The following is an 18,735-nucleotide window of genomic DNA, read 5'->3' on the forward strand; positions in this document are numbered from 1 at the left end:
GGTTACTTGATTTGTTTGTTATTAAGCACAAAGATACACTGGTTTATCTCTTGCATGTCAACTGCGGGTATCAAAGCTTGGTTTTTAACGTTCTAAGCCTTCAAATTCTCCGCTAAGCCTCCCAAAAACTGGTTACTCGAAACAGCATTTTGGATGAACCGTATAAAACACGGACGAAATAATTCGTATAAATGCATAAAAGATCACTGTAGTTCGGTAATAATGACACTTGCCCCTTGTGGTAGCTATAGTGGCGTTCCTAGCGTCTAACCCAGAAACCAATGGGATGCATAACTCAGGAACTCTACATTTATGCAAAATTTTTCATTCGTAAATTGCGCGTTCCGAAATGCACTTTGTCTCTGATTTCACAATCACCCTATACGCAATCGTAGTTTCCAAATTTACATATTAGTAGTTAGTTATGTTTTTCACTATACACATAACTGAAGATTCACCGACTATGAATGATAATACGGGGTCTGGTATGGCCAAGTGGTTAGGGCGATCGACTTGTAATTTGAGCATCGCGGATTCAAATCCCTGCCACGTCAAACATGCTCGCCATTTTAACCATTGGGGCGGAGGGAATTATAAAGTTACGGTTAATAACACTATTCATTGGTAAAATAGTAACCCAAGAATTGGCGGTAGATGGTGACGACTAACTGCCTTCCCTCTAGTCTCACATTGTTAAATTAGAGAAGGCTAGTGCAGCTAGCCCTTATGTAGTTTTGCACGAAATCCATCCCCCCCCAAAAAAAAACAAGCGATAGTAATATGTGTAATTACGAAAAAAAGAGTATCTGTAATTGTCATTTATGAAATACTTTCCACATTGTATAAATACTTTAAAATGAACACATGTTTGTAGTTGTAATGTAGAAGGGAAATTATACGAGCATAAGAAAAAAGGAAAATCTGGGGAGAGGGGGGTGCTGGTCTGGACTGATTACTTCGGAACTCGACTTACAATTTGAAGTTCGAAGAATTGAAAACCGGTAACCAAATATCGTTCAGGTCCTTTCAATCGTGAAGGTGTTATACTGTTTTGGTTGACTCTACTATTCGTTGGTAAAGGGTGGCCCAAGAGCTGAAGGCGCGTGATACCTTCTTACTGGTCTATCACTACAAAATTAAGAAAGGCTGACGCAGATATCCTTCGAGTAGCCTTTCGTTAAATTAAACTAACAAAAACATCTAACCAGTTTATTTTGACACGAAACTGACTAGTCACTATCTTGCGTTACTTTTTGTTTCCTTATGCAATACTGTAAAACGAGTTTTTAAATATATGTAATCACAATAAAACTTGATCTTAGTGCAACAGAAAAGTTATTGCAGATTTCCTGCAGTCATCATTTTGGAAACAAAATACAAATTCAAGTAACAAGGAAGACACAATAACTTTTACAATTCACGTCTTTATTAGGAATCCTTGCGGGGGATATTTTACCGACAATATTTCAGTTTCTTCTACTATATCAGTTTAAAATACCACATTGTATCGTTTTCAAGTGTACCAAAAAAAGTAATTATCGTTTATTTTTAACTATATAAAATTCATCTATCTTCTACAATAATCTTGGTTTCATTGAACACAAACTCGGCCACACACGTTATGCTTTATAGAACATAAGATAATGAAAGTGTAGTTCTGAAAAATAGAGGTAAATTAGTTTTCATGTGTAATAATGGAAAAACAAGTTTCGTTAACGAACTTGTGAAACCCTACGTTTATCTATTGGTACATTACTTCTTTTACCTTTAAAAAAATGAACACAACGTTTAAAGTAATATCAATATAAGAGGCCATTTGGAGTAAAATGAGGATCTTACAGAGAAAGAACATGCTTATGGACATGCACAGAAATTTCTCCACGAGGGGGCAAAGTAGTGTGAAATTGTGAATTGAATAAAAAATTCATATACATGTGCTAAATGATTAAACAAAGAATTATTTTCTCATTTACCAGGTGTTTAAATAACGACGCTTCGACTTATCGGAGCAGATCATAATCAGGTTATCTTCTGTTACAATTGACTATATTTCTTTTGTTAACGAACGTGACTTGATGATGACGTCTTCATATGAACCGAAATATTGTTAATTAAACATTCAAACGTGTTTATTATGCAAAACTGTCTGTTAGTTCTCAGAACAGTTCCTAATTTAAGCTGGCTTTTAAGTGTTACGTAGATAGAAATAAAAATTCTTACCTGCCTCCCATAACAGCGACCTGAAGTTGAAACTGCTCGTTCGTCCACGATTCAGTTGTTCATGCTTTAGAAAAACATTCTGTGGCAGGAAGAAAATTTTTAGATTTTAACATTGTAGTCTTATACTATTTTTCGAGTTGATTCTTTCTGAAACCGTTTTACACCAAAAGTGGTTGCTCTAAATAGCGAACATACTTAGTGTAGCTGATAATAAATAAATCAACGAAACAGTTTGAGAATACTAAAACTAATGCCCCATCCCCTTTCGGTGGCTCTTTGGTACTTCTGAGGGGCTATAATGTTAAAATTCAGGTATCAATTCCCATGGTAGAACACAGTACAGTTAGCCCATCGTGCAACTTTGTGCCTCATAACACACGAAACAAATCCAAAACTGTTATAAAATGGTTCGAAACGCTGGGAAACTTATAAAAGTACGCAGATGTTAACAAAATAACCGGCTCTGCATAGCCAGATGGTTAAAGAGCTCGATTGGTAATCTGAGGATCACGGGTTCGAACTTCCGCCACACCAAACATGCTTACCCTTCCAACTATTCGTTTGTAAAAGAGTAACCCAAGAGTTGGCGGTGGGTAGTGATGACTAGTTGCTAAATTAGGGACTGCTAGCGCAGATAGCCCTCGTGTAGCTTTGCGTGAAATTCATAAACAAAATAAATGGGTTAAGTTTTTTCCTCCATAGCTGTTTTTAGTAATGACTGAAATTCATACAAAACTAAATTTAGCTAAGTTGTTATACGAAAGAGCTAAGAGTTTTTTTAACTTTAAGTTTAACTGTAAACTTTGAAGAAAAAACAAACAACTTCTGCTCTTCAAATACGTACATATAAATGTCTATATAAGTAAGCATATATCTTAAACTCCGGCTTATATGGTTTAATTTATTTAGTAAAAAATCATAGTTACACAAAACTGAAAGCCAGAATTAAAAAGTGTCTTACCCGCCAAAACTGAAGCGTGTACAGAAGACCTGTTACGTCTTTACACGTGATTTTCCCACTTATCATAGGCTGGTGGCTGTTAAAGAAGATATGCTTGTCTATCTTACTATTTATTTATCAACTTAATAGTGATTTTTCTCGTACAGTTTTTATGAAGTTAATGTTTGAAAAACATCATTGCCAACTGAGAACTGGTAATAACCTCCAACACTCTTTCGTTTATAAAAGTGTAAGTATAAACCTCCATGAGTTATTGTTACCTTTTTCACCATAGCATCCTCTTAGTGAATACCAAACATTTTAGCTATCAATTTAATTGAAGAATGATATTTAAATACTACTAATAGTTGCATACTTTTATTACACTATATATTTATGTTTTCTTAACTATTCGATAGTGCTGTCATCTATCAGCAGCGTTTGGAGTATCCACTCATTTTCATTGTTTGAAGATCAATAATAATAATAACGCCAAAACAGCACTTAGAAAATCTTTATTAGAACGCCATTACTGTCCCAGTCATAGATCGTTCCAGCACTAAACTAGACTAATTTCAGGTAGGTTTTAGATCGCTTTTTATTAGTTCAAATATCCTATTACATCCTGTAAGCAATTTTATGTATAATGTAATTAATGTCAAAAATAAGGTTAAAAGGACAAACTGCTTCTAAGTATATTATAAAACGTGTTATAGATGTTCAAAACTTGAAAATATATTTGTTTACAAACATGATAAAACTATCAAAAAGATACGTCTCTAAGCATGACCAAATGACGGCATAATTCCACTGTAGGCTTCTCTGCTAGGACCTGTAAAGCTGAAACGTGAGGAAAAATTGGCGTATAAATAAGTTTGAAAGTAATGAACACAACCATTACCAATAGAGTAATAATTACTGTGGAATACTTTAATTATTATTGAATATATTAATTACTGTAGAGTCTCAAACTCACCAACTTCGTGTTTTTAAAGCTACATTTTAGAATTTATTTCTTTTGTCTCAATGACGTATGTCTTAATTAGAAACGGGTAACTTTTAACGTATGGCAAAACGCGGTTAACATATTTTTATTATTATCTTCAGATTGAAATAACTACTTACGCCTCCAACAGGCCTTTAAAATCTTCAGTAGAGTCATGGCATCAATTTCTGATGGTAACTAAAGGCGGAAATCACAAAAGTCATTACTTTTTTTTATATTAATCATTATTTAGTTATCTGTTTTTACCTGAGGAGAAAACGTCATAAATTATGAGTAATAAAAGTAGTTATTAAATACAACTGAAGTAACCCGACATGCCTTTATTCAGGTGCGCATGATCAACTGATTTCGACAAGTTTAAAGTATGTAAATTATGTTTAATTTACTTGTATTATCACGTTAGTTATCAGACACTGAATTTCCACTTTTGGAAAATGCGATTAAGCACGTTTGGTGGGTTATAATGCGCAACTCTATTGTTTTAACACTTAAAATCAATGCTCCGAAGGCGGAGGTATTGTTTCACTTCTGTCTCTGTAAAGCACTATTTTCTAAAAGCATTTATTTGAATTAGATCAAATTTGATACACAAAAGTGTCTCCTAACGACCTCTTAGTTAATTTTTGGTAAGTGTGGGTCAAATATAAAGGTCAACAAATTTTATTATAATGATAACGAATAGAGATTTTATAAATACTCAAACTCGAGAACAAAATGAGATGATAAGAGAATCTTGAACTTTAAACTCATAATTTCTGAGAGTGAGAAATTTTATATATTGTAAGTTGTTTACTGCAAAAGTAAAAATAAAAAAATAGTGGAGTGGAATTGTGCTTCTTGAATATTGTTTGCAGTTTTTGAATTTCGCGCAAAGCTACACGAGGGCTATCTGCGCTAGCCGTCCCTAATTTAGCAGTGTAAGACTAGAGGAAAGGCAGCTAATCATCACCACCCATCGCCAACTCATGGGCTACTCTTTTACCAACGAATAGTGGGATTGACTGTAACATTATAATTCCCCCACGTCTGAAAGGGCGAGCATGTTTAGGTGCGACCAGGATTCGAACCCGCGACTCTCGGATTACGAGTCGAACGCCTTAACACGCTTGGCCATGCCGGGCCCTTCTTGAATATTATTCTAGCTGTTTAAGGAAACCGTTTATTCTTTTAATATTTATTGAAATAAAAAAGTAACTGAGAAACAAAATGGTACAGATAAAATAACGTATCAATAAATTATTTTTACTCATTATGTGTGTTTGTGTTTTTTTATAGCAAAGCCATATCGGGTTATCTGCTGTCTCCACTAAGGAAGATCGAGACCCTGATTTTAGCGTTGTAAATCCGAAGACTTACCGCTGTCTCATTAAATGAAAGTTTCAACTGACTTTTGCATAAATATTTACACTTGTATTTGAAATCATCAGGAACGTTGAGAAAGACGAGAAATTTTATTTATTGTAGCTCAACCATATCGGATTAGACCAAACAAATCTACACGAATTGTGTTGAGGATGTGGGCAACCAGACGTCGCTTCTTGTAATAGTACAGTGTATTATGTACCTCATCCCGTGAACTTCGCTTAATCAGTTCTGTAAAAACATCATGTGTTAATATGGGATAATTTGGGTAGAGCTGTTTTAAGAACATCGCTTTTCTTAACTGTTCTACAAGTAAATGGTTCGAATCTCGTCATCAAACATGTTCGCCCTTTCAACTATGAAGACGTTATAATGTGATGGTCAAACCCACTTATTCTTGGTAAAGGTGTATCCCAAGAGTTGGTGGTGTTCACTAGCTTCTTTCCCTCAAGTCTACAAATAAGGACGGCTAGCGCAGATAGTTCTGGAGTTGATTTGCTGAAATTCAACCAACCAACAAATAAACCATTGGGGATATTAAAAAAATCACGAGGTTTTAGAAGCAAAAGACTAAACAGTGTGGAGTTTGAAGTTTTTCACATAACAGGAAACATCGTTTATCAAAGATGAACACAGTCATTCGTAATTCACGGTTTACTCGTAATCAGCATACGAGAAATATAATTTATCTTCCTTTCTTAGCACTCCTTTTCTCCTTTATTTCCGATAAAGTTAAGTTAAACACTTATACTATGTCTCTAACAGTTTCATTGAAATCACAAATCTTATTTGTTTTGTTTTATAAAACTTATTTTAAACAAAACAAGTGAATATACGACCTTAAAGTAAATAATGAACAAGGTTTAAATATGTTAGGATCTTCATACATCTATAAAACTGTGTGTTAACATGAGTACAAAATTAGACTCGCTGTGCTATAATTCATTTAAAAATCAATATGATTTAATTATATATAAAGAAATAAAGGGAGAAACTGATTATAATAAATTAATTAGATTTGTATGCATCGTATTTTATGTTTCCTATGATGAAAAACAAAAAACTATATTCATATTTTCAACAATAAGAGAAATGCATATAAGCCAAATATTTTCCTTACCTTATGCAAAATCTTAGCCACTACGTTATAGCCATTCTGGAAAGAAGAAAAAGTGGCTTAAATATATTGAATAAAACAGAAATAATTTTCATTCAATATCATGTAACACAAATCATTGAAACACTAAAGATTTTATTAAAGTAAAAAGGCTTAAACTGTGCCTAGCTAGTGATTGTGTTATACTTAACGAATGTTTAAATTAGCACAACGGTAGTGTGAAACACATTACTTTCTTCACTGCTGCTACGTCAATTTTCTACGTTTTTATGAGACAAACGAACTCCTTGAGAACTAAATACGTGCATCTAATTTCATGTATTTTCGCCAGCGATCACTTTTGTAAATGTTTTTAAATACGTACAGGGACCGGCATGGCCACAAAAACATCATAAATAATCAGTTCAATACTTCGGTCACAAAAACATCATAAATAATCAGTTCAATACTTCGGTCACAAAAACATCATAAATAATCAGTTCAATACTTCGGTCACAAAAACATCATAAATAAGCTCATTTTACTTCCTAGGTTGTATAGTTCCGGAAACAAAAACTTCTGTTGCTGTTTTTAAATCAGGTATTGATTTTAGCACTGAAAGACGAAACAACAACAAAATGCTTAAATACATAGTGTTTAGATCCCTTAACACATTAACACCATTAATTAGCTTGTTCTTTTTAAGTTGGATTACATGTGGCATACCCATTAACCCTCGGGTAAACCCATGTTGTTTAACGTTACAAGTACTTCAAGTTTTGATAACATATCTTTGCATAATTTACCTGGGTTGATATTAGTTCACCAGGTTTGTTAAACGTTAAGTCCTTGTATAGAAGGTTATCATCGTTCACCTCCCTGGAAAGAGAACAAAATAATGAACAATTTATAGATTTATAACCTCAGACTCAATGTTTCTCAAATGTCAATCAGATGGTTAAACAACTCTTAAAACTGAAACATTTAACCGTAGAGGTAATTCACTGTTAACACATGTATGAGAAGGTTATTAAAATGTTTATAACGTTATTAAATATAATTGTTCTTTTGTTAATGTTTTTATTAAAATGTTTATAACATTAATAAATATAATTGTTCTTCTGTTAATGTTTTTATTAAAATGTTTATAACATTATTAAATATAATTGTTCTTCTGTTAATGTTTTTTATTAAAATGTTTATAACATTATTAAATATAATTGCTCTTCTGTTGATGTTTTTATTATTAAAATCTTTATAACGTTATTAAATATAACTGCTTATCTGTTAATGTTTTTGCTTTAAACCAGTGGTGAGCAATTTAAGATTATCTCCGGGCCATATGTGCGCCCCTCAAAAGAACCGCAAGCCATCTTTACCAGTTTCAAGCCAAAAAATACGTTTGAATAAAAATTAGCTATACATAAAACATATTGAAGTTGCAATGTTGGAACAGACTTCCACTTTCTTTCTACTGACCATTTTATAAAGTGTAGAAAAATAATATCATGCTTTATTTATCTAGGATCTTGTTCCTGGTCCTACCCTTAAATTATCACTTACGTACAGAATTATTTCTTGCAAACCACACATGTTGTTGTGATATTTTTATTGGACCTAGTGAGAAGGGAGCTTACGTTGATCTATAGATGGGTTCAGATTGTGCACCACTGTTTTAAATGATCCAAAGACTGATCTTACATTTATATGTTTTCTGTGGTAGAAACTAGCGCACCCCCAGCAGTTCAGTAGTAAGCCTGCAAGCGTATGACTAAAAACTGGGCTTAGGTGCCCTTAGTTTGAGTAGCACAGATAGTCTATTGTGTATCTTTGCACTTAACAACAACCAAAACCAAAACAACAACAAGTTTTAGTTTATGGTAAGATAAATTACTTACACCCTAAAATTGAAGGCTTGAGATTCAAATCAAATGTTACTTAATAAAAGGTTTAAACTGTTCTCTTTCAGAAGCTTACACACAATTATGCGCATGAAAGAACTTTTTATAAATGGTACCTACATTATTTCAAACTATGCAAAAGTCTGTAGTCAAATACGATCAATTAATGTTAATGCTTGTTTTGTAATTGCAAAACAATTGATCAAAAGTGACAACAGCAATAATTATTTTTAATTACATAAGTGATCATTATTTGATTTTTATAAACATTCAATGATGACCTTTAGCGAACTAAGGCCAAGGTGTCGCCCTCTTGTGTACAGATATATAACTAGGTAACCACCCTGCATTGTTTCAGGATGGAATACTTCTTTTACTTCCCAATGGAAGAAGACTTGAGTCTTTGAGGAATGATTTTGTCGACTTTAGTCAAACATTTTTTAAAAGTTGGATACCAAAATAAAACTTTAATTATGTTGAATAAAAGTGTAAAATATACTTATTCAGAATGCTAACTATATCATTAATACTTTATTGCAAGTGATAAACGATACAGCTTTCTGAAATATGTACAAATTAAACGATCAGAAGAGATGCCAAAAATTTTAATTTAAAGAAAGTCTTGAGGGAAGAAACCTTTAATAAAGCTTTTTTTTTCTATATCATGTTTTGAGTTTATAGTCATATGAATAGAGATGAAGGTCAAACAAAACCAGCTTTCACAAAGCTGTCAGTTCCTGTTAAATCCACGGTTCGTATATATTCGACATAAAACACTGGAACCGGACAAGTGAGGTCGAAAGTTTGCGCGTAGATTCTACTAAAGACCACCCACACTTTCATCTAATGGTGCGTTATAAGAGTAACAGCCAATCTCGTTGTTTCAAAACCGGGCAAAATCATTGCGGTAGCAGGTACTGTTGAATAGCTTGCCCTTTAGTCGGTAATCCAAAATTAGGAACGGCTACACCTGCACACGAGAGGAGTCTCTCACCCGACCGCTTATTTCACACCCACCTAATTTGCTATTCATTATTGTACCTAATATTATAACAGGCCAAACGTGACCCAGTGGCCACAAAAAATAGAATAAAAATTAGCTTTCCACTTCCGAGCGAGAAGTGCTTTATAAGAGTGATGGTTGCGTCCCAATTTTCGATCTGTCTGGTTTTCATATAGCCTTGCACAAAACAATAAAAAACAAACAGTATCATAACATATCAAACTTTACAAGTTGCTTAGTAGACGGAACTAAAGAATGGTATTTAGAGAAGAAAATAATAGAATAAATTTATTTTCAACACTTACCATATGTTACTATGCTCGTCAGTCAGTATTCTTAACAGAAACCTGGTTTCATTATTTGGTTCTTCTGTACAAGGCACGATTACAAAATCACCAGGGGGCAGAGTGAAAAAAGTAACAGTTTCGCGGGAGACAGAATGAGCAGTGACATCTAGTGGACGATGAGCAGTAACATATTGGGTGGTAAGTCGTGACGTATTAGGTGGAACCTGAGAAAGAAAACATTATGGTGTTGATATTAAGTTTTATCTTTGTAGCATAAACCATAGGGAATTTTCATTCTTTACCTCTACATAAGTTTTTGAGATATGCATTACATATAAAAAAATATATCGATTATACATATAGGTGTTTCAGCAGTATAATTTAAAAAAACACACACACTAAAAACAAATACGTGGAATTAGAATAATTGGATCATGTGTTAGAGTATTTCGGCCGCCATGGTCAGGTGGGTTAAAGTGTTCGACTCCTAATCCGAGGGTCGCAGGTTCGAATCCCCCTCCCACCAAACATACTATAGGCCCAGTATGGCCAGGTAGTTAAGGCACTCGATTGGTAATCTGAGGGTCGCGGGTTTAAATTCCCATCACATCAAACATGCTCGCCCTTTCAGCCGTGGGTGCGTTATAATTGTGACTGTCACTCCCACTATTCGTTGGTAAAAGAGTAGCCCAAGAGTTGGCGGTGAGTGGAGATGACTAGCTGCCGTCCCACTAGTCTTACACTGCTAAATTAGGGATGGCTAGCTCTGTTAGCTCTCGTGTAGCTTTGCGCGAAATTCAGAAACAAGCAAAAGTTACAGTGTCTTAAGTAAGGAACTGACGAAGAATATTTTGATGCAACTAAAAAACTATTGAGCGAAATTATAGAGGGCGGTAATGATCTCGAAACTATCACGTAGCAAAACCAATTACGAAACTTTCTCTAACTAAATTCGAACAAAAATAAGATGTATTTCGCTGGCTTGATTTTGTTTTTTTGTTATCGCTTAAGTTCAAGGGCTATGTGAGCTAACCGTCCCTTATTTAGCACTGTAAAACCAGAGGGAAGGCAACTAGTCATCATTACCCACCGCCAACTCTTGGACTATTCTTTTACCAACGAATAGGGATTGACCGAAACATTATAACACTCCCACGGCTGAAAGGGTAAGCATGTTTGGTGTGACGGAGATTCCAACCCGCGACCCTCAGATTACGAGTCGAGTGCTTTAGCCACCTGGCCATGATAAGTCTTCAAAAATGGTAATGAAATAAAAATATGTGAAAACGTAATAGAGATATATTTGTAGGATTTTGCATTGTATTTTATGATTATGATTTACAACTCATTAAACTAACCTCATACACTGCAAAACCTATTGGCAAAGGAGGCATCCTCTTTCCATCTTCTGTCACGTGTCCCGGAGTGTAATATTGAGTTACAGATACTACCACGTGACATTTATTTGTACCGTTTTTTGGAATATTGACGTGAAACTGTGGATTCATGGCTGTTGTTTCTGTGAACAAATAAGCTTGATTTTAATATTTTATTTTGTCAATGCTAATTGTAGTGTACTTCTATTAAGCTGAATAAAACTTATTGGTTCCTTGGTAAGGGTCTTAATTATTCTGTAAAATAGAGTTTAAATAAGAACAAATAAGAACAAATTGTAAATAATTTCTTGACAAATTGTTATACCTGAAATAACAGAATACGTTATTATTTTCATTAAGATTGTGACGCGTTTTGTAATATATAATAGAACGAATATAAAGTAATTTAAAATTACAACTCCTTACAATATTTGAAATTCATAAATAAATATGCATAACTATTTCCTGAGTACTTATAGTAGAAATCAACCATAAAAAATATATAGCAATCCGTTTTGAAAAGCAAATGATGGAAAAACTTACCCTTATACTGAGGTCCACCTCCAGCGTTAAAACCAGACCGCCAGCGCCTTCTGGCGAGTACTGCTCTCCAAGGTCGTTTAATGTGTAAAGAAGGTTCTTGCATCCAGTCGTCTGGTCCTACGTGTAGTAAGTCTAGGTGGGTGAAGTTATTAAGGAAATCTTCAAACGACATCCTATCATATAAAATGCGAAAAGTAAGTCACTGCTTGATTCTACCATTCAAAATAATCAGTAATTATATATAATATTGTATAAATAATAATTATATAAATAATCAGTAATTATACAATATTATATAAATAATCAGTAATTATATAATATTATATAAATCTTGGCAACTTATTGTGCTTTATAATTCAATTCTTGAGATATTTTTCATTAAACGTATTTCATTTGTTATAATTCACACTTTCTTCTATTAATAATTCCGAGTTCGAATCCCCGTCACACCAAACATGCTCTCCCTTTCAGCCGTGGGGCGCTATGATGTTACGGTCAATCCCACTATTCGTTGGTGAAAGAGTAGCCCAAGAGTTGGCTGTGGGTGGTGATGATTAGGCTGCCTTCCCTTTAGTCTTACACTACTAAATTAGGGACGGCTGGCGCAGATAACCCTCGAGTAGCTTTGCTTGAAATTCAAAACAAACCAAAGTTATTAACAATTATCAATATACATGGTAAACTTTCATCCAGGTTTGTGCCAAATCAAATGTTTAGGTCATTTTTATTTATTCCTTACTTAATAAACTGGAATAGTAATAATAATATTTGAGTAAAAGGTTATCAATGGAAACAAACAAACAAAATTCAACTCTAAAGAAATAATCAAGATTAATAAGTTAATACAACTTCTTTGACTGAAGAGAACTTTGCTACCATTTTTACCCAATTTTTAATGAATGTTATAATAAGCTCAATTTTAGGCCTACTTTATTCAATGAATGTTATAATAAGCTCAGTTTTAGGCCTACTTTATTCAGTATATGATATAACTACACTGTCAGCTTATGTTAATGGAGGTCAATTGGTAAGCGTGAGTCAGAGTAGGGTCCAACATGGCGTGTTAAGGCGTACGACTCGTAATCTGAGGGTCGCGGGTTCGCATCCCCGTCGCGCCAAACATGCTCGCCCTTTCAGCCGTGGGGGCGTTACAATGTGACGGTCAATCCCACTATTCGTTGGTAAAAGAGTAGCCCAAGAGTTGGCGATGAGTGGTGATGACTAGCTGCCTTCCCTCTAGTCTTACACTGCTAAATTAGAGACGGCTAGCACAGATAGCCCTCGAGTAGCTTTGTGCAAAATTCAAAAACAAACAAACAAACAAAACGAGTCTGAGTATTTATGGTTTGCGTCACGCCACCGCAACAACAACGACAACGGAAAAACGCTATACTCTTTAGAGCTGTTGGAGTGCTATAAGAGTGAATTCAATTTATTCCACTATTCGGTCATAAAAGAGTATCCCAAAAGTTGTCAGTTGGTGTAGTTGACTAGCTGGCTTCTCTTTAGCCTATGAATTCATGATTAAGGACAGTTATATGCCGATAGTGCCTGTATAATTTTGTGTGGAAATTTTAAACATACCAACTTTATCGCAGCATTTATAGCAGCAGCTTTTATAAAGTTTCTTGAAATTTCGAAGTCAGTTTCTAAATAGCACATGTATATTAAAAGAAACCTTTAACATTTATCAAGGCTTCAAACTTTTCTTGCAAATTTTATACAATATGTTTGCATTTGAATTTCGCGCAAACCTACACAAGAGCTACTTGCGCTAACCGTTCCTACTTTAGTGGTATAAAACTAGAGGAAAGGAAGCTAGTCATCACCACTCACTGCCAACTCTTGAACTACTCTTTTACCAACATATACTGGAATTGACCATCATATTATAACACCCCCACGGTTGAAAGGTCGAGCATGTTTGGTGGTACGAGGATTTGAATCCGTGACCCTCAGACTGTGAGTCGAGCGCCCTGACCATAAAATAAAATAAATACTTATTATTCAGACAGACACAGACTGCATATGCACGACTGTTGTTGCCTTTAGTCCTAGAGCAGATGCATGTATGGAAAAAAAATGTAAAGGATAATTTAGTTTTTACTTTATAATGTTTCTATGATATGTATTTTATTGTCCTTACAAATCCTCCATCTTACAAAGATAAGACATGACTAGCTCTGATTTGTTATTTTGAATTTCGCGCAAAGCTACTCAAGGGCTATCTGTGCTAGCCGTCCCTAATTTAGTAGTGTAAGACTAGTGGGAAGGCAGCTAGTCATCACCACCCACCGCCAACTCTTGGGCTACTCTTTTTACCCACGAATAGTGGGATTGACCGTTACATTATAACGCCTCCACGGCTGAAAGGGCGAGAATGTTTGGTGCGACCGGGATTCGAACCCACAACCCTCGGACTAGGAGTCGAACGCCTTAACCCACCTGGCCATGCCGGGCCAAACTAGTTCTCGCTTGTTTTACTTAAATTACCAGACTATGTGTCTTAGAGGCAACACTATATATATCATCAGTTGCAGACTTCTACTGCTCGCGACTAGGTTTAGATACATATGATTGGCAGGTCACAGGTGGCCCCTTAATAACAAACACAAAGTCAGTGTAAAGATAAGTCAAGAAAACAACTCTGATCTTGTTATTAGAATTAAAAGTCCTTTGTTAAAAACATTTCCAAATTTTATTCAATTTTAAATATTTAACACAATGTCATTGTTATAAGGTGTTTTATCGTTCGACAGGTTCTTTTGGATCATTTGGTAAAAGTAACAACGTTAAGTCCAATTCTCGTAACGACAACGAATTAATGTACTTCAATAATATTTGTTGCGGGCACACTCCCTTGTTGATCCAAATTTAATAAACTACGCAACTCAATGTAGGCCTGATTTCAAATACAATGTTTTAATATAAACCGCAAGACTTATGTTTAACCTAGTAAATGAACATCATTTTCTGACACTGAACTAACTGTGTGGCTCTGAATCGAATCAGTCAATTGATATCATCATTGCATTTATATCGTAGCGTTCCCCATTCATAACTTTCTATCTTTAAAGGTCACGTGATTACGAATTCCCTTTAAAAATATAGCTTAAGTTATTAAATTAAAAATTAAGTTACAACACAGTTTAAATTACTTCAAAATGTATATCGTAATTGACTTGTTATTAAAAATTAAATATTTGTTGAGAAATTAGCGATTCATGAAATAATTTAAATAATTTCTGTAAATCAAGTTTGTGTTTATGTCTTACCAGAATTCTCCATCATTACGTACACGCATGCTCAGCATTTCTTTATCTCTTTCAGGAAGCTTGTCCCATTCCCAGGATCTGTCGCTCCATGCTCCGTTCCATTCTCCCTTCCCCCACGCATTTCTCAGGAGAACCAAGGGAATTTCTATGTTTTGCGTCTTCAGCTTTATTAGGAACGAAAGAATGTCGAATTACTTTAACAAAGTTATTTCTTTAGCCTTTTCATGAGTTAAAATAAACTTATATTAAAGTAAAAATATTAACTTTATTTTTAAATTAAGTGTTATTTTTACTTTCTGATTTCTTCTTTAATTAAGAGTAAAAACGTAAATATATGAGAGACTGTTAATTTTCTATTACTAGTTTGTTTATTTTATTTGCGTTAACTCAAAAAACAGAATGGGTAAAAGCCTGAGTTAAAAATGCATCAACCTTCATGCGCCTACAAAGAACTTATATCGCTATGGAGGTCAGTTCAATCTGACAAATACAATCGAGCTAACCGCAGCGCTCCAAGCGAGAGGTTTAATAGAAAGAAGCTGTTCTGCTATTGACTTCTGCTCAAGGAAGCTGCCATTAAAAGAAATCCTGCATTGTACACACACATAATAGACTGGCTATTTATATAAACTAAAGCTATCAAAGTGAGTGACATCATTCCTAGTTTTGGTTTATGTGTTCAACAGAATCTTCTATTGAAACAAATTTTCCTCGTTTGCAGTCATGAGCGTTTCTTCCCAGTATTTATTACAGCTCTCATGCTTTCCTACTCACGTTTGTTCTTCCAGCAGTTCACAACATCGACAATATTTTTTATTATTATCGAGAGTTAGAATAATAACTGAATTTTAATATCATAAAGTATGTATTATCAACAGACGTATTTCTTTCACAGCGGCCCAGAAAGTTTTGTAGTATGATAGGTTTTATGTTCATGACCAGTGTGAAAAACTAGCCAAATGTACAACGGAAGAAATATGTATCAAATACATTGTCGCTCTAGTCCTCTCTCTATATGAGCAAATAAGTTGTCAGAACCTGAAATCTGAAAAATATGATTTTGAAGTTAAAACAATTGTTAACGTTCTAATTAATTGACTTTATCGCGTATGTCAACAATTCCTACATGAACGACTTGTTTGTATTCATATGTTTAAAGTTTATTTTACGATTAACAAACATGCTTAACGTATGCCTATTTTATAAAATTTGATGAAAGATGTTTATTGTGTGGATTATTGAATGATGTGTTTTTCGTTCGTTTACTGTAAAAGTCTCAAGGTCCGAAATGCAACACCTTTTCTTGTACTACGTTCAATTGTCATGATTTATATTAAGATTTGCCAGCTTCTGATAACAAATAATATACGTTGTTAATCAATAAGTATGATTATATAAACTAGTAAATGCTACTGGCAATTAAAATACAACTGTGAGTACAATATACTTACCGACTTATTATTTTATATGTGGTCGTAAATTACACAAACTGTGCAGCCAAAGTGGCATAGTATAGTCTTTCATTATCGCCTCGAAAATAATTATTTTCTTCAAACTAATGGCTTATTTATCGAATACAAAATATGTACTGCGTGTATTTCGTTCTTTTATAAACAGACATGACGTTTTAATGTTGCTAATACTTATTTCTAGGTGCCTTCATTGTGAAGCATTGCAGCTTTACGTGATTGTAACATGAAACACCCTGATGTTTATGATAATTTATTTGTACATCTCTACTATGAATGTTATCCTAATATTATAAACCACTACCAACAGCGAGTTAACGTCGTCCTTTACAAGGAGAACAGAGTAGGGATTAAAAGTGTGATATACAGACATGCCGTATGTTTTCTACCCGTGTTATATAAAGTTTAAACTTTTTCATATATTTAACTTGTATGCAGATTTAGTCTAAACACGTGGTCGAGAAAGCAGTTAAAACTGCCTTGTTCTGTGTGCTTTGTTTCTTGTTCTTGTTAATATATAATGTTTATCCTGCCAAAGAGGATATCGCAGTAACTTATGACACTTGGTTTGAAAGGATTTTGCTGGCTAAGTTGACATTATTTAAATGTTATAGCTGAACAATGTTGTGAGAGAGAACAAGTGTCATGAGTTGATGCTGTTCACTGAACAAAGAAACTTAATTTATCTGCTGAATCTTGGCGTGCTTTCTTGGCTCATTTCTATTTGAATTTCATCATGACCAATTCGGCAGAAATTGAGTTTGAGAGAGGGGAGGCTAACAAGCTATTTATTGATTCAGTAGAGACAACTATCCACTTGTCTGTGCACGTATGCACATTGTTTTTTTTATTGTTGTAGCTAAATAAAAACTGTTTTCATAGACTATCAACTGTGTCTAATTTCTCATAAAAACTGTTTTCATAGACTATCAACTGTGTCCGATGTGTTTATTTCTCACGCAATGTAAAACTCAGTCACGTTATTAAACACATATTACTCGTCTTGTTTCCTGATCGAATTTTCTGTTGTCAGTGAGTCTAACTATTTTATAATTGCAAGAAAATTAGTTCTTCTGAAAATTGCACAGGTTGTCTTAGCAATATAGCGTTTTTGACGCCTGTTCAAAATCTGCACACTGAGTTTTTTATAGCCAAACAAACAGACATGTCACACATTCCTATACTATAATTCACAACGTTCCTATATACAGCTCCTTTCCTTAAATAAAAAAATTCATCAATAGAAGAGCTCCTGTATTCATCTAATTTTTTAAGAACTTTTGAGCATGCTAATTTAACATTAAACGTCTGCATGTATGTGTTGTATTTTTAAAATAATCTGTACAATTTATGTAATATTTACAAGGAGAAAATCGTGACTCTCGTTTGTACGTATGTCATTGAATCCTTTTAAATAAACCTATTATTTATGTATCACTTTTAAAGAATACTGCTAATTTCTTTGTACATCTAGTTTTATGTATTTGGACATACATACCTTTGCTATCGTTGTGATACTATACATATGATGAGTAAATAGTCCATTTCGAAGCCGTATTGAGCTTTGATGATCCTGTGGAAGAAAATTATATTTGAAAATGTTAATATTTAAGGCTCTCTACATAATGAAGATAACTACTGAACGTCGAATTTTTGTTTATTTTGGTAACCATAATAACTCATATTGAATGACCGTTTTTAAACAACGTGTCGTTCTTAAAGACCTGACCAAATTCTGGTTACTTTCATAGATCATTTTAGAAAGCAAATATTATATTATAATTGTGACTTTGTTTCCCAACCCAATCCAATTGGCTCAGCAGTAAGTTTGTACGCTCATAGCACTAAAAACTGGATTGTGATAGGCACAGCACATATGGTCCATTGTGAAGCTTTGCAGTTAACAACAAACAAATAAAATAACTGTCACTCAAAGTTTAACCAAGGTCAGTTAGTTTTAAAATGGGGCGGAGTAACGTACTGACGTAACGATTACACCATTGAACATAATAGCTAGCTGTATGGTATTTTAATTCATGACAAAGTAACTTCCATTTGTCCAAAAATAATATTTGAATTTCAAGAATGATATGTTTCTGTAATGTGATTGTACTGTTAATAACCGGTAACACTGGTCAATTTTCACAGCAGTTTTCAGCTTGAAGTAAAACAAACCATGAGCATGTTTTCTGATAGTTCACAGTTGGCATCACATCTGTTGAGTTGAATATAACTAATTGGTCTTAAATTATTATTA

The 18,735-nt window shown here is 34.0% G+C and overlaps 2 protein-coding genes across 3 annotated transcripts in view; one reads left to right on the plus strand and one right to left on the minus strand.

The window, feature by feature from the left end:
• Nucleotides 1-7,616, plus strand: part of LOC143255847 (toll-like receptor 4) — a 49,519-nt gene extending 41,903 nt beyond the window's left edge. Inside the window, exons 3-4 of one of the 2 annotated variants that reach the window (XR_013030894.1) lie at nt 3,580-3,739; nt 5,442-7,616. The gene's annotated coding sequence lies outside the window, so the exon portion shown is untranslated. The remainder of the gene's footprint in view (nt 1-3,579; nt 3,740-5,441) is intronic. The other variant, XR_013030892.1, reaches the window with a different exon arrangement.
• The window catches only part of LOC143255848 (calpain-9-like), a 79,903-nt gene that overhangs the window by 5,575 nt on the left and 55,593 nt on the right, over nt 1-18,735 (minus strand). The window contains exons 6-16 of the mRNA XM_076512170.1: nt 17,977-18,051; nt 15,010-15,173; nt 11,735-11,907; nt 11,174-11,334; nt 9,834-10,039; nt 7,431-7,503; nt 6,649-6,684; nt 4,286-4,343; nt 3,936-4,000; nt 3,182-3,250; nt 2,221-2,299 (exon numbers count right to left, since the gene is read on the minus strand). Coding sequence (XP_076368285.1) covers nt 2,221-2,299; nt 3,182-3,250; nt 3,936-4,000; nt 4,286-4,343; nt 6,649-6,684; nt 7,431-7,503; nt 9,834-10,039; nt 11,174-11,334; nt 11,735-11,907; nt 15,010-15,173; nt 17,977-18,051 — 1,159 coding nt within the window. The remainder of the gene's footprint in view (nt 1-2,220; nt 2,300-3,181; nt 3,251-3,935; nt 4,001-4,285; nt 4,344-6,648; nt 6,685-7,430; nt 7,504-9,833; nt 10,040-11,173; nt 11,335-11,734; nt 11,908-15,009; nt 15,174-17,976; nt 18,052-18,735) is intronic.

This window comes from Tachypleus tridentatus, chromosome 7, assembly GCF_004210375.1.
Source record: "Tachypleus tridentatus isolate NWPU-2018 chromosome 7, ASM421037v1, whole genome shotgun sequence".
NCBI lineage: Eukaryota > Metazoa > Arthropoda > Merostomata > Xiphosura > Limulidae > Tachypleus > Tachypleus tridentatus.